Source organism: Mytilus galloprovincialis, chromosome 4, assembly GCF_965363235.1.
Source record: "Mytilus galloprovincialis chromosome 4, xbMytGall1.hap1.1, whole genome shotgun sequence".
Classification (NCBI taxonomy): Eukaryota; Metazoa; Mollusca; class Bivalvia; order Mytilida; family Mytilidae; genus Mytilus; species Mytilus galloprovincialis.
The window spans coordinates 30,338,562-30,364,251 of NC_134841.1; the positions used below are offsets into that span (position 1 = coordinate 30,338,562).

Below are 25,690 nucleotides of genomic sequence, written 5' to 3' on the forward strand. Positions count from 1 at the left end.
TTCTTAGATCATTGTACCAATCATCTGCGACCCTCAAGCTTTATGTTGGCTTCCAAAATGAATAAAATTTGAAAAAAAGTATATTTTCAGGTAAAATATTACTGTTTCGAATAATATTGAAGAAACAAAAAACCTCTTACAGTCCCTTCTTACCTTTAACAGTTGTGACTGACCTAAATTTGTAGCTTTTTGCAGGATAGGCCATACAAATTGGCACATTTCTCTTATTGTTTCTTTTTTATCACACACTGTGCAGTATAATATTAAATTCGATTATTTGAATTGATTTTCAAGGAGGCATTTCCCCCAACTTTGTACCCTACTCTTCTTAACAGTCTGGGGGAAGTGGAGGGACCTACCCAAGAGTTGACCTTAAACAACTAAAGTTTGCTTGCCAATAACTTTTACCTGCATTAGATTTTTCTTCAAGCAAACTCTCAGATTTTGAGGTTATTTTTGAACGAATAAAGATCTATTACCGTTAAAATATTGCATTCCCTGTGTTGATATTTTTAGAAAAAGTTTTGTGTCAAATACAAAAAGCATTATTTGTTTAATGGTAAAAGTAGTATTTATGCATGGTTTTTTATTGGCTGGTTAAATTATCATATTATTTATGTTTCATTTGAAACAATTCTAAAGAAAACTGATATGTGATTTGTGATCCTTAACAAACTTAGACACAGAAAATCTTATATTACCATGTAATTTTCTACTAGACTTAAAACTTAATGTAAATTTTCCACTGATCTGAATTGACAATTTTATTTTTGAATGACCTTGGATGTTTTTGTTTGTTTACTTTGTACATTATAAGCAAAGGATACATGTTATTATGTGTGGGCACACATTAGGGAGACAGCAACCAATCAAAATAAAGCATAATGGTTTACTTTTACAAATTGTGACTTGGATGAAGAGTTGTCTCATTGCCACTAATACCACATCTTCTTATATCTATAGATTAAAATAAAGACATTAAAAAGTCTTCAGTGATTAACAATCACATATACCATATGAGTATAGCCTTGAGTCTAGACAAGCATCTATACCTTTACCCTATAGCTCTAAGTCCAAACAATTTGTAAACCTATCAAAGAGCAGCCCTCAACTACACATTCCAGATAGACTCATTGTAGATCAGTTAGGATGAAAGTGAGAATAACATTCATTCACATTTAGTCTGGTAAGAGAGTCGGCAAGTGGTAATTGTGATGGAATTCTTCAGTGTCAATAAGAAGCCCCTCAATCATCAACGTAACAAGCCTAAATGATATCTTATAAATACAATACGTGTGTTATGATAGTCATTGCCTGCTGGTCCTCGCATGACAAATGTAATTTATAGGGAAATCCTATGAAATGTGTTCCTCTTGATGCTGACATCTGTATCAGTCTTTAAGGTTTCCCCACAGAGTTTCATTGAGATAAAATTGTTCTGGATTTTATTCCCTTTGTATTAACCGATATTATTGAAATCAGGAAGTGATTGTTGATAAATGACACAGACTAGAACAATGCTTGTAATAACAATAACTTACAAAATACATATTGATATTTCCATGTGTACATGTATTTTGTTAACCTGATTAATCATGGATTTAAATCTTTATTATTAAATTAACATGATTTTTTTCAACAAATCAAATGTACATATCATGGAATATATTGATGATAATCAAAATAACAAATCTGTAGAACTTATATATATATATTTGTTCTGATTTGATAAGGAATTAAATCTGTTATCCCAGATTAACGAATAGATTTTAATCACAATTTCGTACATTTTATCTGTTATCATAAATTATAGAAATCACTGATCAGGAATAAGGAAAATATGATATAACTAATGCTACAGATTTGTATCACTAATTTATTCCTTGACAAATTATAACAATTTTAATATTAGATCACAATATTTCTAATTTGTGACATCAAATTCCAAAAATAGTTTAATGAAGATCCTGAATGGGCTTCAGCAGGTATCAAATATTGTGTTATATAAAACAAATCTGCTTTCATACTACATGCTATCAACATATATGCCTGTGTAGTGAGACTTTTGATTTGATTTTTTTTTTTTTTACACATTTTTTTAGCACCACTTTTGGGGTTATTTTGTTGCGGCCAGATTTTATTGGTAGAGCAAGCAGGAGTGCCCAGTGTAGACCACAGACCTTCAATAGGAAAACTGATGATCCTAGTCCATTAAGGTTGGGGTTGAGTGCACCTGCACGAGGGGGTTGAACTCACAATCTCAGTGTTGACTGGCTAGTATTTACAGTAGTAATTACTTAGACCACTCGCCACTGAGGCCCCTGAAGTGTGAAATGATAAATCTCTGAAACTTGTAGCAGAATCTCTACAATTGAAGTTTTCCTACCCTACTCCTGCCTCTTAGTGTAAAATATGGTGAAGCATTCATTTACTTAAATGATAGGTTTAAATATATTCTTTTACAGTTCTAGAAGTTGTTGGAGGAGACCATGGCGATCCAATGAAAAATTACTGGGATGCTAAAAAGGTAAATACATATTTTTTAATAAATAAATATAAACAGGGACAAAGTATACTTTAGAAATAAGATGTGGTGTAAATTACATTTGTACAAGGATATAAGTAATTATAGGGCAGCATACAGCCTTAAACAATGAGAAATACCATACTGTATAGTCAACTATATTTATACTGCATACAGTGCTATAATTTTTATGGAAACAGCTATTTTAAATCCCTATTTGAAAATACAGAGGGAGCCATGTACAACAACAATCTATAAACTCTTATTGCTGTTCATAAAACTTTATTTCTCTATAAAGGTGACAAATGTGAATTGTTGGGGGTTTGAATCATTTTAGATTTAATTTATATACGTGACTGTGTATATTAACAATAAAAATGAGTGAAATACTAACGGTTTTGTTTTTCACTCATTTTTATTGTTAATATACACAGTCACGTATGTTGAATTATAGTGTTTTGTTTATATTATGATATTCAGGATTTTGGATTAAAATCAATCGACCAAAACTTACCTGTATTATTACTGATCTATTTTTACACCTTATACATTATGTATCAGTATTGTTAAAACTTGTGACACTTGAAGAAGGCCATTTGTTGAGCCGAAATATTTGTCAACACGATTTTATAACAACATTTTCGTATTATTACATCTTATATCAGTACCGTTGTGCAAATCTTTAGACTGATATATATATATAAGCCTATAGAAATATAGAAATTCATATTTCGCCAAACATTGAAGTTTGTGATTCACCTATATCAACGAAATCAACAAATTTTGGCATCCCCCAAATAAAAATAATCTACAGTAAATTATCTCACATCTTTCTCCTCATAATGTGTGACATCTTTATGATAGATTACTGTGCTGACTGTCAATAACAAACTAGGATAATAAAAACATTGATATTTACACAGATTTTTATTCAAATCTATTATATATCTTATAAATAAATTTTACAAACACATTCCAGAGAAATCAATAGTACAAATGACAAGTTTGTATTCAATAAAGTAAAAAAATGTATCTTGTTGATTGTCTATGCTAATACACTCATAATATGCGATGAACTCCTATTTCAATTTTTACATTTCATATCCCATGGATAGTAAACAATATCCTTGATTTCTATTTAAATCAAATCTTCAATACAAATCTACTATCAAGGTCATTAAGTTCAAAAACGAGCATGAAAAGTACAACTTAATATCCTTTAAATTATCACCAAAAAATCAATAACGTGACATGATTTACCATTGATATCTAATAAATCATCTTTTATCATGGAAAGTCATACAATTTTAAACTTTAGGACTCTTTTGTTGTCAAAATAAATATGAAGTTTGTTTACAAGTGTACTGGTGTGGTTATAGCAGTTACCGATGATTAGTGTGTATAAACATCACAAGTAGAGTTCACATGTCTCCATGCACATTGTTTTTGTCATGAATAATGTAATTTATTGTGAAGTAAATGTGAAATATAAAAGTACAGTATGAATTAAGTTAGAGTTATATTTCCCCATAACTTGTTTCTGTTTAATGGTAACCATATTGCACTGGTAAGCAATTGAAAATATGAATTAAAAAGATTGTTTATAATTCTGTCAGTCTACATGTACCCACTGTTGTCTGTCATTGTACAAGTACCCATACTCATTCTGTCAGGATACATGTTCTCACAGTCGTTCTATCAATATACATGTACTCACAGTCATTCTGTCAGTATACATGTACTAACAGTCGTTCCGTCAGTATACATGTACCCATAGTAATTCTGTCAGTAAACATATACACAGTCATTCTGTCAGTTAACATATATCCCCCGTTGTTCTGTCAGTAAACATGTACTCACAGTTGTTCTGTCAGTAAACATATAGGCACAGTTGTTCTGTCAGTAAACATATACCCACAGTTGTTCTGTCAGTAAACATGTACTCACAGTTGTTCTGTCAGTTAACATATACCCACAGTTGTTCTGTCAGTAAACATATACCCACAGTTGTTCTGTCAGTAAACATATAGGCATAGTTGTTCTGTCAGTAAACATGTACTCACAGTTGTTCTGTCAGTAAACATATACACCTAGTTGTTCTATCAGTAAACATGTATCCACAGTAATTCTGGCAGTATACAGGTGGCATCACTTATATTGTTTCAAAGTTATGCCCCTTTGCAAAGAGAAAATCACTGAATTTTTCATTTCTGTTATCCACTAAGTTTGCCTCTACCAAATGTTTTGAAACTTATACACAATGCACATTACCAGAAAACACAGATCAAGTTTGAAATTGGATAGCATCACTTTAAACATTCTAGAGTTATGTCCCTTTATAATCTTATATGCAAGAGGGGCATCATCTGTGTCCCATGATAGGATACAGATCCCATCTATTTTTGCTTAATGATGAACAGCACAGACTATGTTGAACAGTAAATTGTTGTTTGCCTTTTTCTAAAATTATGTTGATGCCTTGTTTTATGAATCTTCAATGGTCTATAAGTTGGTATTCAGCCAGGAAATGCTCTGAATTCCAGGATAGTAAATTTTATGTAGCAGCTCAAAACAGAAATATACATATGAATGTTATATTAATATCTCATTTCAGTTACAGTCCAGACCCAAGTCTTGTGAAGTACCTAACATTAAGTAAGTAAACTTTATAATAAAATGCCAGTGGGCTTTCGACAAGGAAGAAAGAGGAATTGTCACAATGTAGATAGTTCCAAGTGCAAGAAATATTCTGTAATATTATTTCCATTGGAACAAATATTACAGTATTCTTCAACAACATGACTCTTTCCAACCTACAAAGTTGGGTAGGAATAATTTTAACAATGGGATTTACTTTCATCTAATAAACAAGCATGGTTGCTAAAATTAGTTCTTGATTCTTTATGAATAAATCAAGGTGAGTCTTTCAGACTCTTTACAGCCTCCAGTTTTAGGTTTTATTGATTCTTTCTGTACATGTATTTGTGTTAATATTTTAATCCGTATAAAGATGGAATACAGAAAGTTTATTATGAGGAGCTGTTCATATCACAGATTTACTATTTTAATACATGATACTAAGGGGGGATCCAGCCAAATTTAAAAAAGGGGGTTCCCAACCTAGGAGAAAGGGAAAAGGGGGGGTTCCAACTATATGTCCCCATTCAAATTCATTGATCGTCCAAAAAAAAAGGGGGGTTCCAACCCCTGGATCCACCACTGATACTTATAAGAATAAATAACTGCCTTGATTGCTTTGTGGTAGCATGCTGGCCTCCAGTGAAGTAGATTGTGGGTAAGGAACCCCAGTCAGGTCAAAAAGACTTGTTAATTGTTATTTGTTGCTGCTTAGCACGCAGCATTTAGGAAAGAGTAAAAACTTGTTGGCTGATACTGTGGATTAATTTATTTTTGTGGGTGCCAATTTTCATGGATTTAGGAAAAATTACAAGTAGGTGGATATTTGATTTCGTGTTTTTTTTTAAATATGCATACAAGCAAATAGGAAATTTGAGATTGTTGTATATTTAAATGTGTGGTTTACCTGTACCCACGAATTTCACAAAAATTGGTATCCAACGAATAATAATGAAACCATAGTAGTCAAAATAATGTGCCTGAGGGACATTGCAGACTGTTACATTGTGGACTAGCACATTAAAAATCTATCTCTGCCTTTTGATCATATTCCTACCACATAAACAGATACGGTACATGTTCTCTTCCTAAAACTGCCTTTGATTGGCCACTGGACATTAAACAACCATCCATCATTATCATCTAAAAATAAAATGTGGTTTATGATTGGTGCTGTATATAGATGTTTTATGTCTGTTTTTTGTAAATTTTAATGATAAAACAAGGAAAATTTACTTCTTACACAACTTAAATCATCAATTGTGTTTTTGCCTGTAAATTTTGTCTTCATCCTCGAAGGAATGTAATGTTATTACCTACAAAGTATAGAGGATGATTTAATGTTAATCTATTGTGGAAGTTTTTTAGACAGATACACTCCTTGGATTGCGAATTAACTTTAAGAGACCACAATTTATATGATATATTTATTGCAGTGTTTCCTCATTGGAAGGATTTAAGATTGATGTTTACGTAATTAGGAATTTTTAATGCCACAGGGCATACATACATTGTACTTACATACAGTACATGAATCATGAGTGCAGATGAAATCTAATCAACAAAAGATGGTCAAAATTAAAAGAAAAAAAGAATTGTGTATTTTTCAATATGTTAATCTTTTGAAAATGTTAGAATCTAATTAACACTTTTAAATATGTCTTTCAATCATAGAGTCTAAGAAAAAAAGTGAACAAACATAAAAATCATGAGGAACTTGTCAGACTAGGAAATAACAGACACTGGTGACCACAAGATACATGTATTTCCTGGTGTGCATACACGTGCTTAATACATACAATTTCTGTAATTAATTGTACCTTTTTTGTGTGTATTTTTTATGCCCTCGCCATAGTTGAGGGGGCATTAAGTTTTACCCATGTCCATCTGTATGTCCTTAATTGGTTTCCCTTCTCTAACTTTAGTTTGCCTAAACCTAACATTATGGAATTTATACACAATGCTTAGTACCATAAAACACGGATTAAGTTTGAATTTTGGTGGTGCAATTTTACCATTCTATAGATATGCCCTTTAAAATTGAAAAAAAAAATGCTGATTTAACGTTTCCACTCTTTAACTGTCATATGCCTAAACCAATTGTTGTGAAACATATACACACTGCTTTTTATCATAAAACACAGATCAAGTTTGAATTTTGGTGGCATGACTAATACAATTCAAGAGTTATGCTCTACAAATTATGGAAAATTGTTGATTTTTTGGTTTCTGTTCTCTTTACTTAAGTTGCCTCAACCAAATGTTATGAAACTTATACACAATGTTTATTGCCACAATACACAGATCAAAGTTGAATTAAAGTAAGCGTCAATTTTACAGTTCTAGAGTTAAATCCTTATATATTGTTGAATGCAAGCAGGGGCATGATCTGTGTTTCATGGACACATTCCCCATTTATTTTGTCATGACTAGATCATAATGAGCAATATTTATACTTGAAATATTTTGTAAGGTGAAAATTTTAATGAATTTATTTTTTTAAAAGTAAATTATTTCTGTAAAGTATTATTCTACTTTTAGCATTTATCCAACAGAAGAAGAAAATCATATAGGGCAAATGACTCATCTTCCAATCACCAGTAATACTGGTTCCTTGCCAGATTTAACTGTAGTCCATTTCCAGTCACCTCTTACAACACCAATCGATGCTGAAGAAGCTTATGGCTGTTCTCAGGGAAATCTTTCTCCCACAAGTGCTCACATGCAGGGTATGTGCCCTCAGCCTGGTAGTCCTACACAACAGAGCCCCAACCAAAGGCGACGGCCAGGTGGCCATCCTAGTCCACTTGTGTTGAGTGGTGGACCTCAGTCTCCTCAAATGAGAATGCCACACTCTCCTCCAGGCAGTGTAAGTAACAATATTGTCATCGTTTTATTCAGTGTATGTAACAATATTGTCATGCTTTTATTCAGTGTAAGTAACAATATTGTCATGGTTTTATTTATCATTGTTGTTGTCAGTAGCAAATGTAGCCATGTACATAATTAAAAAAAATATTAAAGTAACGGATGTCTCTTGCATATCAAGTCAGATTCAATATTGAAGCCAAAATTCTGTGGATTCTTTTATTTTGGTGTGTATAAATTAGATTTTTGTGGATCAAGAAAAGTTTTAATTTGGAATTCGGAGGAGTTCTTAGTTAATTAGTGGTTTCTTCATATAAAAGACTTGCAAAATTAAAAAAGAGATTCTGATGCATGCTGTGTCAGATAGCAGCATCAGAAAGTATTAACTTGTGATTTGGTACTTTTGTGGGTTACCCCTAGGGAAAGGTCATGGATATTTTGTATGCAGTTGCATTTATACATTGTAACATTGTCACATCTCATTTCCATAGATATTATTTGGCTCTTCCCCTACAGTCATGGTCTATTGACTTTGCAACTTTTGCTTAGTTTACATGTTAAAGTCAAGAGTTTAGGTCAGCTTAAATTGAACAACTCATTGTTATAGTAGTCAATGTTAATTTGTATGCAATTGTATTAGTATTGTCATTTCTCATTTCCACATGGATTATTTGGTCCTTCACCTTTAGTCATGGTTCATTTACTTGAATGTTTTTGCATGGTTTTCCTTTTTAAAGTATTGTCATCTTAATTTTAATATTTTTGCATTTTACTTAAAGAAAAATACATATAAGCAAGACATGTCTTTGTGTCAAAGGTTTATTTTAATTGTTGTTGTCAAAATATGATGTTGTTTGAATTGACTATAGTTAGATTAAAGTATCATGTATTTCGGTGTTAAATGCTTTGTTTTGTAGACCTAGTGTATACAGCGTTTGAATTAATTATAAAAATTTGAAACATTAATGAGGGCAGTCATTCCAGAATATATATGTATAAAAAGATTCCTTTGACAAAATAAATACACATTGCTAGTCTTTATCTCATTGATTATCAGAAATTTACCACCTTTTAAGCTTGATTTTTGATAATAATAATGTTTCATAAATTCTTCACTTTTACATTATCTGACATGTAAAAATTGATTGATTTCATTTGCTTGTACAATAAAAATGAAAACTAAAACCAAGCTTTTAATGCAGGTTCCAATTACTCAAATGCACATAAATATTTTAAAATCATGTAATAAAACATTCTTGGAAATTTAAAGCCAGAAGGATGTACCATATAATTCTGAATATATAGTTTTAAATTGAGAACTGAGTACTGTGTTATTTGAAATTTAAATTCCTAAATTGATTTATTATTATTTCTATTTCATTCAACAAAGTTTCTACAATAATATTTAATATCAATTTACTAATATTTTAGAAAGATTATTACAGCATTTCTGAATTATTAAAGAATGAATTGGGTGCTTTTCAATGGACAATGAATACTAGCCTTTTATTGTGTATTATGTTTGCACTGATTATTTTAAGTTTGCAAAGATGGATGCATGCAGATAAATATTTTGCTAAGCTAACTTTAGTTGTGAAATATTTTTCATTTTGACCAGTCTCCTTTGCTGAAAATCAAAAAAATGCACTGAGGATTCATTATTCATTGGGTATCAATTTTCGTAGATACCGTGGGTTATTTTAAACAAAGATTTCAAATATTCAAGGAGGTAAAAATTGCATACAGACTTGTATGTGGAAATTTGGCAAAAATCAAATATCCTCAAAATTTTGGAAATCTCTATCCCAATCGGAACTACTAGAGCCTTTCTGGTTGCACAAAGTTATTGTACTGCATAGTGAGAATGGCTGAGTAGTTATGATTGACCTCTAACCATGGAAATTGGTATCCCCGTTGGTAAGTTAATGAATCCTCAGAACTCATTCATTATCAAAGTATAAAGAAACCTGTGTCCATCCTTGTTGTAGATTCATTGTAGTATTTTGTGTGTGTTTTGTTTGACCTTTAGGTTGTGAACCCTGACCCTACACAACTGCCGCTGGATCCCCACATTAGGCAGCAGCAAATATTGTACCACCTTCAGCAGCAGCAGAGGCGTGGAGCCTCCCATCACCCCAACCCCCAAGTATCTCAGTCACACCCATCTCCTTCATCCAATCATATACAGCAGGGGTCTAGGGTGCCACAAGTTTGTGTTACTGCATGTGACCAAAATGAGACCGAGGTTAGTAATTCATAGTGTTCCAGATAATATCTGCCTTAATGAAGCGTAAAATTTGTCCTTGTAATAGTATTACAGCCGATTGCATTGAGTGTGTTTGTAAAGGTATTATCTTTGGTCAGCTTGCTTGTTAGCTGAACCGTGATGTCATTATTAGGTTATGTATACTACCCTCCTTTCAAAGTAACCTAGTCCTACAGACAGATGAATTGGTTATCTGTCAGACTAGTCTACTCTTAAAGGAGGGTAGTTTATATAATTTAATAATGACTTCACAGTTCAGCTAGCAAGCAAGCTAACCAAAGATACTACCTTTGCCTACACTCTCAATGCATTTGGATGTAATGCTATTATTGATTTTATAAAGTATTTAAAAACCATTTGTATATGTTTAGCATATTATTGCTTATCTTCTATAAAAAAAAGTGGGGAAATGTTCTAGTAATTGTTTTCTATAGAACCTATCATACATTTATCTAAAATTCAATTCGCAAATCCAGTTAAAGTTTAGATTATATGTTTGAGATATTCTGTTTTGTTTTTGATCTGTTTTCTGGGAGTGTAGAAAATGTTTTAATCTCATATTAAACTGAACAGTTTTACAAAAATAAATATGCAAGATCCTTTATATAATTCATTTCAGCTCAATTCAAACTTTTTGTGTATGTGGATCTGATTAAATTTTTTTACTTTAAATCACACAATCTTCATATAATATCTGGAACACTTATTTATGTTGTTTACATATATTTGTTTCTTTAAAGCATGCTTTATTATTTTTTATTCTGTTATTTCACTTGTAGATATTTCAGATTTAAAAATATCATGTCTTTCAGAAGTGTTTTATTGTCCACACAAAATATATTAGGCTCAAGGGTTATTGTGTGTGTATTGTTTCCACCAAATCAGTCTTGTACAAAATAGAATCAATATATAAAAAAATATTTTACAGATAGAAAATTCTTTAATATTGCATATCTTACATTTTGACATATTCAGGAATTTATAAAACTGTCTATGGTGGTACTCTTCAGTTCAAAAACATGTAAATTCATGACAGACTCAGTTTAGGTAAAGAGAACTAAAAACAATAACAAACTTCATCACTTTTGGTTTTTAGTTCTCTTGACCTAAACTGTCACGAATTCTACAACTGAAGAGTACCACTGTAGACAGTTAAATTATTAATGAGGATACAGTCTTCAGTGAAAGAGGGTTGAAAGATACCAGAGGGACATTCAAAATCATAGATTGTAAATAATCTTACAATGCATGGCCCAAAAAAGAAAAAGACAAACAGACAAATAATAGTTCTCAAGACACAACATAAAAACTAAAGACTAAGCAACACGAACCCCACCAAAAACTGGGGAGATCTCAAGTGCTCACAGAATCAGTGAATTAGACACACCATTGCATTTAATGATGTAAATTAATCTGTGGCAATGGCATAGTTGATATGGTGACTTTTAGGCTTATGGATAAATATCCTCAAAAAGATCAAGAAAGAGAAATGGGTTATACTCATAAGTTGATAACTAAAAAAATAATACTGGAAATAACTTCAGATCTTTCTACAACGTGCAACCAGTTTATAGTCAGAAAGAATATAAGTAATGGTAAAAAGATTGAATAACAAAAGAACAGGCTCGCTGACCATCAACAACTAATGTGACAATGAAAAGCAATGAAGTTATAAAATAGGTTTCATGAAACACTATTGGTCCTTGTGGGCTAACTTCTTACAAAACCTGAAATTTAACAATAAGTATTATTTCATTCATAATGCTGAACCTGTAAGTGGTAAAATTCGCAAATATTATTTAGCAGGTCTGATTATTACATGCTTGAGGCTCCGTGTTGAAGACTGTACCTTGACCTATAATGGTTTTCTTTTATAAATGGTGACTTGGATGGAGAGTTGTCTCATTGGCACTAATATCACATCTTCCTATATCTATTGAACTACAAATTACATGTGAAAATTTCCTAAATGTCCTCAATGTATTGCTTTTTAAAATTATCAAAATATTGTAAACAAGACCATAGCTTTTGTTTTATCTTTAACTTTTGTTTACTTATTTTGTAGCCATCATTATCCCACTATAGAAACAGTGTTTCTGATTCCAACTGCCAATCGCCCACATCACCACGGTCTCAAACATCATATTCTCCTTCACAGTCACCTGGTCTCACGCCGTCATGGAATAGTAATTCACCGTTTGTAGATAATTTTCAACTCCAGCAGCAACAACATCAAACGAATGCGTTACAGCATCAGTTTGAACAGTTTAACATGGTAAGTATCATTAGGTTTAAAAAGGACCAACAGTGCGAGGGCTGTAAAGCCAGTCAAGGTTGATAAAAACTCCCATCATCAAAATCATATAAAAAAGTCATTTATTTTTGCAGAAATAACAGTGTATTTTTTTTCTGACATATGCTCAAGCACAGATTTTCATTGTGTAATTGGTTAAAATGAATTCAGATTGAGTAAGAAAACAATTTATAAAATTTTATTGGGAACTTTGTAAAAAAAAAGATATTAAACTCTACTTTAGAATATTCAAAAAATTTAGACCACATACAATCTTCATGCTAATTGAGTCTGATTTTATTAAAAAAAAAAAAAAAAATAATTAAATAGATGTTACAAAGAAAATGGTGTTAAAATGTAGAAAATGTGGTTTAATTTTAATGAAAATATAAAGTTGAGGTGAAAAAGGTCAGTTGTAGCAGAAAATCTGAACTTTATATGTAAAACATCAACATATGGAAAATGCAGTTATCCTTTCAACTCAGAATATCAAGAAAAACTATAAAAGAGTATAAGCTTTAAATAAAAATATCTAGACCAAAAAATATTGTAACTCTTCCTTCAACTTTAGTGAAGATTGAACATTTTGATAATTTAATCTGTTAAATTGGATTTATCTTGATCATAATACCTAAATGTTAGATAATGTATTCTTTATAGCCTGGAACAGAAGAGATAAATGATACAATTAACTTTCAATATTAAATGCTCCATGTCGAAGTAATTATTGCCTTGAAGCCATATGCGTTTGTTTTGTTTCTACATATAGCTTCTGTCTTCATGAAACAGTAACTATGTAAATTAAGTTATTTTTGGAAAGCGAAATATGTAAATATTCAAGTAAAATTATGATGATATGATAAATCATAGTTCACAGAATGTCACTTGAAAGGTTACTAAGTAAAACTGACCTGTTGTAAATGTTAATGTAGGTGGATAGTTAACATTGAGATTTATTTCTTACATATACATGACAATAGTACCTATAATGATACATTACATATCTTCATATAACAATTGGAATATTTTTTACAGTTGATATCATTTTGATGACTATTTCAATGACCTTCCCCGTAGGTCATCGTCCAGCAACTTTGAATTTACAAACAATTTTCAATTTTAAGTTTTCTTCTTAAATAAGTTTGTTAGAAATCTCGTAATAGATCATTGATATTTAATGACTATAAGTACATATTAGTTTGACCACTATTATCTGGACCTGGTACTCTGCTTTCTGAAGTGGGAGAGAAATAGTGGATCTTCTGTTTATCCTTCCTTCACACAGTTGTATTGGCTTCTTGGCCAGAACCACTTGACAGAATTTTGTGGAAATATTACAGAATTTTACTCTTGACTGCACTGCCAAAATAGTGACAAAGAAATTGATAGTTCCTTCCATTGTAAAAATGAACTGCTTTGTTATTCGGTCTAACTTGCATAAGCAGATCTATGTACAAAATCAATCTTGGGAGTTGTCTGATTTTTCTTTTCAAATTTGTCTGCATATACTTTACCACATGTCTTAATTTTATCAGAACAAACTTATTGTGGTTCGGTTAAGACAGGTTTCACTGTTACTTGTTGAACTTGATTGATTTTTTATTTCTTTCAGTCACCTGATAACCATTACAATACAATAGAAACATCATTACATCAGAATGGAATATCACAGCAGAATTCTATCACAATGTCACAGGCCATGGGCTTACATCAGCAGCAACAGCCCTCGTATTTCAATCCTCAGCAAATAGACTTAATTAATCTTAACTCCTCACGGAGAGGAATCAACAATTCTGCTCAACATATGACTAACCATCATAATCATCATCATCATCAGCAAAATAATGACAAAATACCAGAAATAATATTTACAGGTGAGGTTACATTATCACTATATATAGGTGTGCTAGCTATCAGCACAATACAAATAGAATATTACGTAGACATCTAGTTCACGAAGCTAGATATGTAGACCAATAGCTGATGAGTACTGTGACTTGTTGTAGAAATACTAGATGTCTGTCCCAACAGATATGTCCGTATTCTCACACTATCAGTTTATGCCAGATTTTAAATGATATTTATATTAAGAGTTCATATCAGCAATGTGTCTGAGGAGTTAAAATTAGTGAAAATCAACTTATTTTAAGGCAATTATTCCCCCCATATGAAAATTGCATTGTTTTGTAGAAATTTAATAAGATTGATACTGAAAGGTTTATATTAGCATGATTTGTATCAGACCAGTTCAATTATTACATTAAGTGGTGCAGATCTGCTTACCCTTCCCTTGCAAATAAAAATTCTTTGAAAAATTGCATTGTAAGCGATCTCAAACCTATATTTCTTGTCATCGTTTTATGAAATTTATAATAAAAAGGTTAATATCAGAAATGTCTTAGAAGAGATAGAGGTCTAGCAGGACACGGGAAATTACAAAATAAAAAGAGAATTGCTAACGTACATAGAGTAAGTGGGATACGGGAATCTGACAAAACAGTAAGCAGGATCCAGGATCAGAATTCCCCAATTAGACCCCCTCTCAGGCCTACATTTATTGTTGGACATGAAATTTATAGCAAAAGGTATAAACCAGTAAGGTCTTTGATAAGTGATAATCGGTGATGTTCAACTGAAGAAATGTCCTTTTGAAATACAATGATATGAAAAACTGTATTGCACTTATTAATAAAAAGTTGAAAAGAACAAAATAAAATGTTGGAGTAACTGCCCTTTGTCAGGTAAAGGTAAAATATGTGCCTCTGCAGGAGACATTGGAGTGCTGTTCTTTTGTTTCATTTGGAAGACAAAATAAGTTTGTTGTTAATTGTTTAGGAAAAAATTTCCAAACCCATTAATTCTATATAAAAAAACAAAACCACCTTAGGGCATTAGTATAGTTCTGGAAACTGCACACAGAGTTCTATATTGTGTCACTTATAACTTAAGTCATCAGTGAAATAAACTATGACTATATGAAAGAAATCTGATTTTAATGGCAGTAAATTTCATTCCTTCAATTTATTCTAAATTATGATAGTATTTCAGATTCAGAAGTTACATTGATACTTGATTTGATCTAGGATATTGAGGCATTTGAAGGAATAACTGGTGTTCGACTTGAGGAGGGGGGGGGGGGAAGCCGGGGGTAGCATTTTGAGGGAGATTAAGTTTATTTCTTATAAATTATATAGTCAAAAATTATTTTGTTTTTTTTTTACCTTCTAGATATTTTAGACTTTAGATGTGCTGTTTCAAATTAATGATTCAGTGATTAAGTGAATAATTTGCTCTTCTTGATCAAACATGACCTATTTTGTATTACATTATTGTCAAAGCGGTACAATGCTAATAGTAAAGAAAACATCCTTTCTTGATAACTTGATTCATCAGTAATTTAAAATAATGTTGTAAAATTTTGCATATATATATATGTATATATATATTGAGAAGTATATGGTAAAACTGAAAAAATCCTTCTGTTGAGATAGAAAGTAATTAGCCATGGCTAAGGTTCATGTAATGTTCACTGATATTTCAGTATATACAAAGTAAAATTCACAGTCATTGCATTATACAGTTTTCTTGAAGAGAATGGATTAGTGTAATAAAGTATTTGAATATTCAAACCTGAATTGTATCTCTGAGATTGCCAGCACTGGTTTAGTCTTTGGCTGATAGTTCTTGGAAATATATGCTTGTAAAACAAGAATTCAGACAATCACTTTGAAATCAAAATAAAATATTGAGATACAAGAAGATTTATAAAATGAGCCTCTAATCCTATATATAAAATCAGTGCAAAAAAAAGAACTTGACTATGCGGTATGGGCTTTGCTCATTGTTGAAGGCCGTACATTGACCTATAGTTATTAATTTCTGTGTCTCATTGGCAATCATACCACATCTTCTTTTTTATATTGAAATGAAACAAGGAATTATTTGAATCTGGAATAATTTTGGATTCTGGAAATCTGATAAGAAATGTAATATGAAAACTAACCAAACTTAAGAGGGTTAGCCATGCACACATGGCTAAGGTTCACATGACATTCACTGATATATCAGTAAAAACTAACTATACCCCTTAGCCAAAGATGCATTGATTGGCAACCCTTCAAGAAGTCCTTGTCTTAACACTATATCAACTGTTAATTGGGAGTAATTAAGGGAACTACTTCAAATTTGCTCAAAATATAGGGAAATGCATAAAATTTAGAAATTTTAAATGAACTTTATCAGATATATGAGATATGACATTATTATTTATATGTGTATATTTCACAGAAATGGAGAATAATAAGGGTTTTTATGCAGTTTTCCATTCATGTTACATGCGTGGAAACTGACCTCTTAAATAATTCCTATAGAGGTTTTCTTGTAGCTATTTACATGGTTTGATCTAATATTAAGTACAGATTTTGATACAACAAAAAGTCAATTTTTCCATCCAAAATTTGCCTCAAACAGCATAGAAACTTAATAACATAGTATTTTTGTATGCTGTGGTTCATGGGTGAAGGAAGACTTCAGGGGAAAAAAATATGCAAGGCTTTGAGTAAATAATAAGCAAAATATTTGAGGATATAAATATATAATTCTTATAACGGTCTTTACATCAATAAACACTTTGATTTGTCATAAAAGAAATATAATACCTGTTACTTCTAAAATTACATTTATATCCAGGTAAATGTCTGTTTTTTCGGACAACCATTCTCAGTAGGGTCATGATAACTATAACCACACACATAATTCATTATTTACCCTATTTGATTAACAGACCACAGAACTGGCAATGAAGAAGTCAGTTTAGATGATATTTCCACCAATGCAATGTTTGATGGTGGATTTATAATCGGGGAACAAGGCATTTGGGTACAGTCACAAAAACAAGGTACAAAACAAACAAATGTTGTTATTTTGCGCTTGTTTTATTTTTACCTGTAGTGGAAAAGGGTAGAAAATGTTGATTTTCTGTTTTATTTATTATTTCTATGGGAATATTTCTAAAAGTATTTAGTTGTATCAATAGGATTAATGTGAGTTTTTCCTTATGTATTTTCTATTCAAATGTTAGTTTTAGAAGGGTTTCTTAGCTTCTTGACTATTTTGTTCTACCAATTTTATTACCTTTAACTAGTATTAAATGTTCATAGCTTAGACAGAGCAGTTACCTTGGCATATTGTATAATTGAAACAAAAATTATTCTCAATGCACTTCATATTAGCTAGGCTGTTCTGTGTGTTTGTCAATTTTTGCATTATTTTGAGTGCCTTGTAGCAGAAAATGTTCATAACCAAGAGAAAAAAAAACATTATGAAATAGAAACATTAGAATAATCTATGCATTTCCTTACATGAAATCAACATTTTTTTTATGCCACAAAGGTTTAATGCAGACTTCTTAATGCTAATGCTTATAAAACTAGAAGGCTTTTATATGATATTGTAAAATATAACATGTATTATTTCATCTAAATTAAGAACATAAAGCATCTCTGTTATAAATTGATTCAATAAAATTGAACATATTGTTGATTGTCGAGAACTATTATTTCAATAATGAGAGTCTGATAAATTATGATCAGTTGCGTCAGAAAAATTCTTATTAAAAAATCAAGCTCAGTATATTTAAAAACCTCACCAATTTGCATCAGTTAAAATTATATTTGCTTGAAGTATGAAAACTGCTTATTACTAGAATAATTCCTGCTTCAGTTGATTTATTTTCAATTTTCTATATTAAAGCATGTTTTATTTAATCAGTCTTTATATTTTACTCACCTTGCCTGCTTGTTTTCTTGAATTTAAGTTAATATCTGAATTTTATATTGAATGCCTTACTGTATAAAAAATATCTGAACATAAACTTGTTTACTGATAGCTTTAGTCAGATACCGAATACTATTTTTGACTTGTAAAAATTGATGGATGAGCTTGTGTTAAATGTCCATATATGAATTGGACGAGGACAAGGTGATGTGAAATGAGTATGGATATAAATTTAGAATGATAGCATTTAACTGCATCTTACACATGCCACTTACCCAAAATAAGGAGACCAGCATAAAATTCATGATAAGACATATCATTTACCAAAGAGACTAGAAAAATATACTTAATGGGGCATCATATACAAACTGCTTTCCAAACCAAAAGATCAGCAGACCATTCAAAAGAAGACAGAGGCTTGCAAATAATGCATAAGGCAGCTCTAACATTGCTGTCTTTTACAAAAAGGCATATTACACAAACACTTGTTAAACAAAGAGGATGGCAATGCATTTGTAAGCTAACCCTACAAAAGGCAGCCAAACCATATACTGTGGATTCATTTTTTTTTTGTGGGTACCATTTCATAGAGTATGGAAAACTTACATGTTCGTGGATATCAGATTTTTTTTTTGCCAAAGTCTGCACAAGCCTTAAGAAAATGTGTCATTCATTGAATATCTAACTTCCTGGTAAAACTGTACCCAAGAAATCCACAACATTGGTATCCAATGAATAGTAATGAATCCACAGTATAATTATAGGTTATCTTTAATCATCTCAACGAGATTGGTTTTCTCGCTTGAGCTGGTACGGCGAAAGCTAGAAAAGCAATAGACAACTTTCGAGTTCGATGCATTTCCGTCAAAAACTCTGGTTTCAGTGAACATCATTCGTGCGTTTAGGGGCATCGTCACTTCCATTCCAATGTTGAGCGAGTGGTTGGAAAATTATACTACTATATTGCACAATTTATTTGGCAAACTAAATTCTCATAATTGACAATCAGCACTAATGTCATTAGGGAATTTAGCTTAAGTACCTACGAAACAAAAATTATTTCTAGTTTATCCTGCACAATGACGATCACTTAGATGCTTGATGAATGTTGATAGTGCAGGGATACAGGCGACCACCTCTATCTGGTAAATGACGTCACAAAGGTGCGCCTAATTGACGAGTATTTTCCGGTGACGGATGAACTTGAAAGTGGTCTATTGAGTTGAGATGACCAATGATAATCTGTTTATCGCTATTTTACCTATGACAACGTTGTGAATTTCATTAGCAACATCACGTGCGTCCTTAGTTTCTAGCGATAGTTTTCCATCTCAAGCGAGTAGCATGATATAAAAATTATCACAAAAAAAGATCAAAGGAAAAATGCGCAAAATAGCGATAATAAGGTATCTTGCCTGAACTAAATGCATAAGAATGAGACGAGCAAACTAATTTCATTGCGGAGGGATTTTAAATAAGCTTAAGAGATAATAAAGACTGAGCAAGTTTTGAATTGGGTCAACAACTGTCAATTAAAAACAGATTTGTCCTATTCAACATACTCCTTGTACAATGGATACCGTAAGGTATTCATAGTTGAAGGTTTTGTAGGTTACAGTGATTTTTCAGCATTTACAATTTGAACAACAATTGACTTATAAATACATTACCAATTTAAATGTAATGAAAGAACATCCAATCATGTTCTAGTATGTGATAAAGGATTGCATTGTTACACCAATCTCTGTATCAATACTACTTATATGAAATTAAACTAGTTAGTTGAAAATGACATTTAACACCTATAATTGATATGACATACATTCAACATAATTATATTCAAATCTTTATTGCAAAAAGAAAACTCATACACATCTGATATGATACATGTGCTATTTGAATGCCACACCCTTTGCACAAAAATAGTTCTTAGCAACAATTTGTAGAAGGTTTCATTAGTGACTTGGTGCAATGCAATATTTGTACAGATTAATATGTGTCCGGAGGGGTATTTGCGAAAAATAAAACATTGAGAAAAGGTTAAATTTCTCTGGACAGGGAAATGTCTTCACAAGACTGGAATATTTTGCAAATACCACTACAGGAATCGATAAATCTGTTTAGTTACACACAAAAAAAAATGCAATAAAATGCCCAGATGATCAATAGTATATGTGAAGGGTTAATATATGGTCTACAAAATACCATGGCTGATATTGTAAAATAGGTAAATCCTTGTGCATACCACAGGAATTATTAAAGCTCATATCTGAAGAGAGATTCAATACTTGTGTTTTAAATTTTGAAAATAAAATCATGCAACAACTCAGGTATGTAAGACCAGAATTTACAATTTTTCACAGATGCAGAAAATATTATTGAACTAACAATTTGAAGTTGATACACAAATACATGGGTTGAAATAAAGTAGTTGCACATAAAATTCATACAATATTTTCTGTGTATGCTTTTACAATATTGAATCTGTATTGGAATATATATTCTTTGCCATTGTAAAGCAACATCATGAGTAGTACTTAAAATAATCTATTTAAAGATAGTCTAGAAATGGTGTTTACACGTCTTGACCTAAATTGTTTATTTATATTTTAGGTGCTGATGATTTGTATTGTAAACAGCAAGACTTTGCTAAAGAATTAGGAAATGCTATAACTGGAATGCCTGATGGATTTGATACGGACCTTTTTCCTTCTGTGGAAGCTTTAAAAGCTGGACTTGACCCATTAGATTTACAAGAATTGCAGTTGCTATCGGATCCTAATAATTTAACTGATCCAGCTACCGAAGAATCATTCAAACTTGATAGATTGTAGGATGCCATCACTTATTCTTCCTTGTGTGGTGACCAAGAACAGGAGGAGAAGAACCTTTATATTTTGGTGATCTGAAAGCTTATGACATTCCATCCTTATTTAATGTAAACCAACTTCATTAGGTGACATTGTCATTACTGTTATACATTGTGTAAGAGAAAGCATTTTAATATGGGCATTAACTAAGTCATAATTTGATGACCATGTATCTTTTTGTCTCTGCTGCATTTCCTAGTTAATTTGGATAATTGACTTTTCAGTGAGAATGATCCAATCAAATATACCATTGAAATGATCCTCATTCAGGGTAATAAAAATATTCAAATAACCTATTTTACAGAGAAAAAAGAAAGTGACATTTATTTGGTAGCATTGAATGAAGTGAGATATTATTTTAAAAAAGCCAAGTAGTGATACACAATTTCTCTTTCTAAAACAAAATGTTAAGCACATGATCAAGGATACAGAGCTTCGAAATTTTATGTGTTATTGTGATATTTTAAATTTCATCTTTGATCATGTGAATAAATTATATTTCTAAACATTTTGTTTTAGAAAAGGAATACATTTGTAACAGTTTAAAATAGATATGTAAAATTGTCAATGTATTAAGCTGAATCATGCTTTTGAAGTTTTAGAATGTAACAACAATATACACCTGTATTTAATGTAATATAAAAGAAAGTTGATGAATAGTGATGAAGTTGGTTTATATATAACCTTGACTGATGAAGTTGGTTTATATTTGACCTTGACCTATGAAGTTAGTTTATATTTGACCTTGACTGATGAACGTGCTGGATACTGTGCTGTTTGTTAAGTATTACTGTTATGTTTCTCGTTAATTGTTTGATCAAAGTTTATTTGTCATTTTTGTTTTGCAATAGATAGCTAGTGGTTGAGAAAGGGATTTTAAAAATCTCTTTCTGTGTATAAAAAAAGTACTGTAAATCTTATATGACATGTACTTTCTATATCTGACGCAGCGTTTTTATTTATGTTTCAGTCAATTGTTTTATTGAAATGGCATGGTGACACTACATATTGTTTTGAATATTATCTAAATATTATAAAGCTAGGATTATGACATCACAATTTCATGTTCTAATATTTGTTATAATATCATGTATTTCAAAGTTTTAGTAAGGACTAACATTGTATGTAACCATCCACTTTAGAGAGTTAAGGAGTCGTTTCTATTTGTTGAAGCACACTAATGCTAATGACTTTGGCTCTAACCAATTATGATGAAATGTAGCCAAAGCACTGGTGATAAAGTTACTGATTGATATGTTTGACAATGTAAATGCTTTGAATTCTTAATACTTAGTATTTAGTGTGACATGGATAGACTAATTGAGGAATCCAGATATTTTGTTCTTTTTCTAGACTTTATAAACATTATTTTTATATTTTGGGACAATGTATACTTGCTTCAACTCTAAATAACTAAAAATTAGTGTTGAATAGTGTAATTGCTGCAAAAAATTATTTTATTTCATTACTTCTAAAATATATAATATCCTTACAAAATGAAAGACAGGGAAGTTAATTGGCCAAAACAACATGTTACTTTCAATTTCTTCAGGTTTAAAACAGAAATCTCATTGACTTTGAAACATTTAAATTAAACATTAAGATCTTAGAATACAATTCACAAACAACTAAAAGTAAAAGTGTTGAATACACAAGAATAATGCATTTTTAAGAAATTCTGAAAGTTTTACTATTAAAATTTGTTATTTACCCCTTAAAGTTTGAATTAGAGGCTTTACAGAGAATGCACAGCTTTATTTATTTCACATAGGTCAGATTCCAAAGTAATGTAATATTGGATATCAATTACGGCTTAAATAAATGTTATTCAAGCATTGATCTAAATGGCAGCGTTTATCTATAATATTTTGTTTTAGTAATCATAAATATTTATTCTATATACAAGTTGATAAATTAATAGCAGACAATTCTGTAATATAAATATCAGTATATAAATCTGCTGGAATGAACTTGTGTGAGTGTGAATGCCATACCCAGTGAAGCATACAAGTGCTATATGTGTGAACATTGTTCATTTATTCTATGAATCATAACACAAAGTTTTAGATGAATCTTCTGAATGAATTATATAAGATATCTAGAGAAAAATATTTTGATACCAAACATGATCGTCTACTTCTATCAAACTGTATCTGTCATAAATAAGTGAGGCTTATTTTAGACAATAATATTTTGGAAAATTACTGAAATGATAAATAATAAAATTCTTTTGATTTTTAAGAATGATAGTTGCCATCAAAAGTTATCACAAAATATATAAATTTATGGATGAAAAATTGTGGTTTCAAGGAATTCACATGGACATATAGTAGTTTGCACTGTGTAAATAGTTTGTCAACTGAAATTATCTAGTCACAGTATTTTCTATACTAATCAGGAGTCAGTTTCACAAAACAACTTACGACTAAGATCTTAAGTATATGGAATTGTTCATGACTTACTATCAATCTTAATCGTAAGTTTTTTTTGTGAAACCAACTCTAGGCGTGCACAAAACACTGACAAGATAAGGCCATTTCAAGATGATAAATGTGCTGTTCGGTGTGAGCCAAGGGCAGCACCATGTTAAAGACCAAACTTCTACCTAATGGTTTACTTTTACAAATTGTGACTTAGACGGAGAGTTGTCTCATTGGCACTCATACCATATCTTCTTATATCTATAAATAAGAAAATATTGAAAGACATTTCTGCAAATATTTTGAAATATATTTAAAATCTTATAATTCTCTGACAGACATATAATATACCGGTAGTAAAATAAAAGGGATCAGTTGTTAAAAATGAACCTAAGGTCAATAAAGGTACCAGGAGCATGGGGCCATTTTACTAAAGATGCATTCTGAAAATGATAAACTCCTGTCAAAATAACAAAGTTTGCTTTAAGTGAAATAGAAGGGCTCAAGGAATTTTGTTACAGGGAGAAGTTTTGGTAAAGTTGAAAATAAATAATGGGACTTTTTCCTGTATAATTGTTGGGGAAAAGTGGAAGCTGCAAGTACAATTGTTAAAGAGATTTAACCTGTTTTTCCTTTTGTTTAGTCCATATAATATATTCATAGTTCAGATATGATAGGATCTCCTAAATGACTAGATAACTGATAACTTAAGGTTTTGTGTGTTTCATTTTGTTTTATCATCTCATATATGTAGGCAAATTCAGTCAAATTAGTATTTAAACAATTTTTAGTGCTGAGTAATTTTTACATCTGATTTCTTTCACAGTATGCCATGTTAAGACATGAAGAACATGTGAGAACATTTGCCTTCATTTATTGTCCATTTTCTTAATCCTACCAGTTAAATAACTCATCTGTGTTTATTACTTCAAAAAATTTGTAAATTGTAATGTTTTTTCGTGAGTAATTTGTCTAAATTAACATAACATAAACTTCATATGTACAAATGTAAATTACGAATCATGATATTACATTTTTTCATTACATATTGCTCATTAATGGTGATGCTGAGTATCATTTCTTCATTTGATGTCCCTCTAAATGTGCCCTTGTAGACTGTTAATGTAATCCCTATAGCTATATTCATAATTCTCTATTGAACACAGCTGCCTTTTAGTCTTATTTTATATTTATTTTGTTCTATTGTTAAATTTTTAAAAAGACTTGTTTTCTTTATTTATACTATAATTAATCTTTGAATTTTAATTCACCTGAAGAAAGGTAAGGGAGAATTTTTTTTGAGAACCTTGACATCAATATAAACTTGCATCTTCAGACAACTAAAAAGGAGATAATCTTGCAATGTGTTCATATAAGGAAGTAAATAGCATTACAAGAAGGTTATGAGACAAGTATTTCATGGTTCAATGATTTTGGCTATGGTTTAATGCCCCATAGAGTCTTGTGGAGTTTCACATAAACATTGATATCTCAGAAGCAAGAGGTAATGGAATTAATCAACTTGTTCAAATGAGTGTTAAGTTAAAGGCATCCTGGCAAAAGTGGGTTTCTGTTACCTGCTTTTCATGCTTCACTGACTTTGTAAAGATAGATAACAGAGTCATATTTTGACACCTTTAAATAAGAGAATCATCTCTATAAAAGGTCACTCTGACCTATAGTCTACACTTCATCGATTTTGGTCTGTATTACACCCAATTTTGATATTGCATCTTTATGAAGTAGGATAATTTAATCGTGTATTGAAATTAGGCTCGAGTAGTAACTGAGCATTCAGTCAAAAGAATATTGAGACATACTTTCCAATCATAGATTACCTATGTTTATATGTGTGTTTTCTTTAATAAACACACAAATAGTTTTGAATGGCACATATGTACTTTCTTTGTTAAAGAACAATCTATTTATGATACCGGTAACAAAAACTGTTGTTTCTTATTGCACTTTACATGTATAATACAAATTCTATTTATTTTTGTTGTTATTTATAAGAGTTTATTAGAAATAAATAGCTAT

At 30.9% G+C, this 25,690-nt stretch overlaps 1 protein-coding gene across 4 annotated transcripts in view; it reads left to right on the forward strand.

Moving 5' to 3' along the window:
• The window catches only part of LOC143071846 (CREB-regulated transcription coactivator 1-like), a 37,230-nt gene extending 15,886 nt beyond the window's left edge, over positions 1 to 21,344 (forward strand). For 2 of the 4 annotated variants that reach the window (XM_076246452.1, XM_076246453.1), the window contains 8 exons: positions 2,466 to 2,527; positions 5,139 to 5,179; positions 7,703 to 8,030; positions 10,059 to 10,274; positions 12,361 to 12,570; positions 14,201 to 14,462; positions 17,372 to 17,485; positions 20,977 to 21,344. In XM_076246452.1, the coding sequence (XP_076102567.1) occupies positions 2,466 to 2,527; positions 5,139 to 5,179; positions 7,703 to 8,030; positions 10,059 to 10,274; positions 12,361 to 12,570; positions 14,201 to 14,462; positions 17,372 to 17,485; positions 20,977 to 21,197 (1,454 nt within the window). In that variant the 3' untranslated portion in view covers positions 21,198 to 21,344. The remainder of the gene's footprint in view (positions 1 to 2,465; positions 2,528 to 5,138; positions 5,180 to 7,702; positions 8,031 to 10,058; positions 10,275 to 12,360; positions 12,571 to 14,200; positions 14,463 to 17,371; positions 17,486 to 20,976) is intronic. The other 2 variants (XM_076246456.1, XM_076246454.1) reach the window with 2 other exon arrangements.
• Positions 21,345 to 25,690: the final 4,346 nt, after the last annotated feature.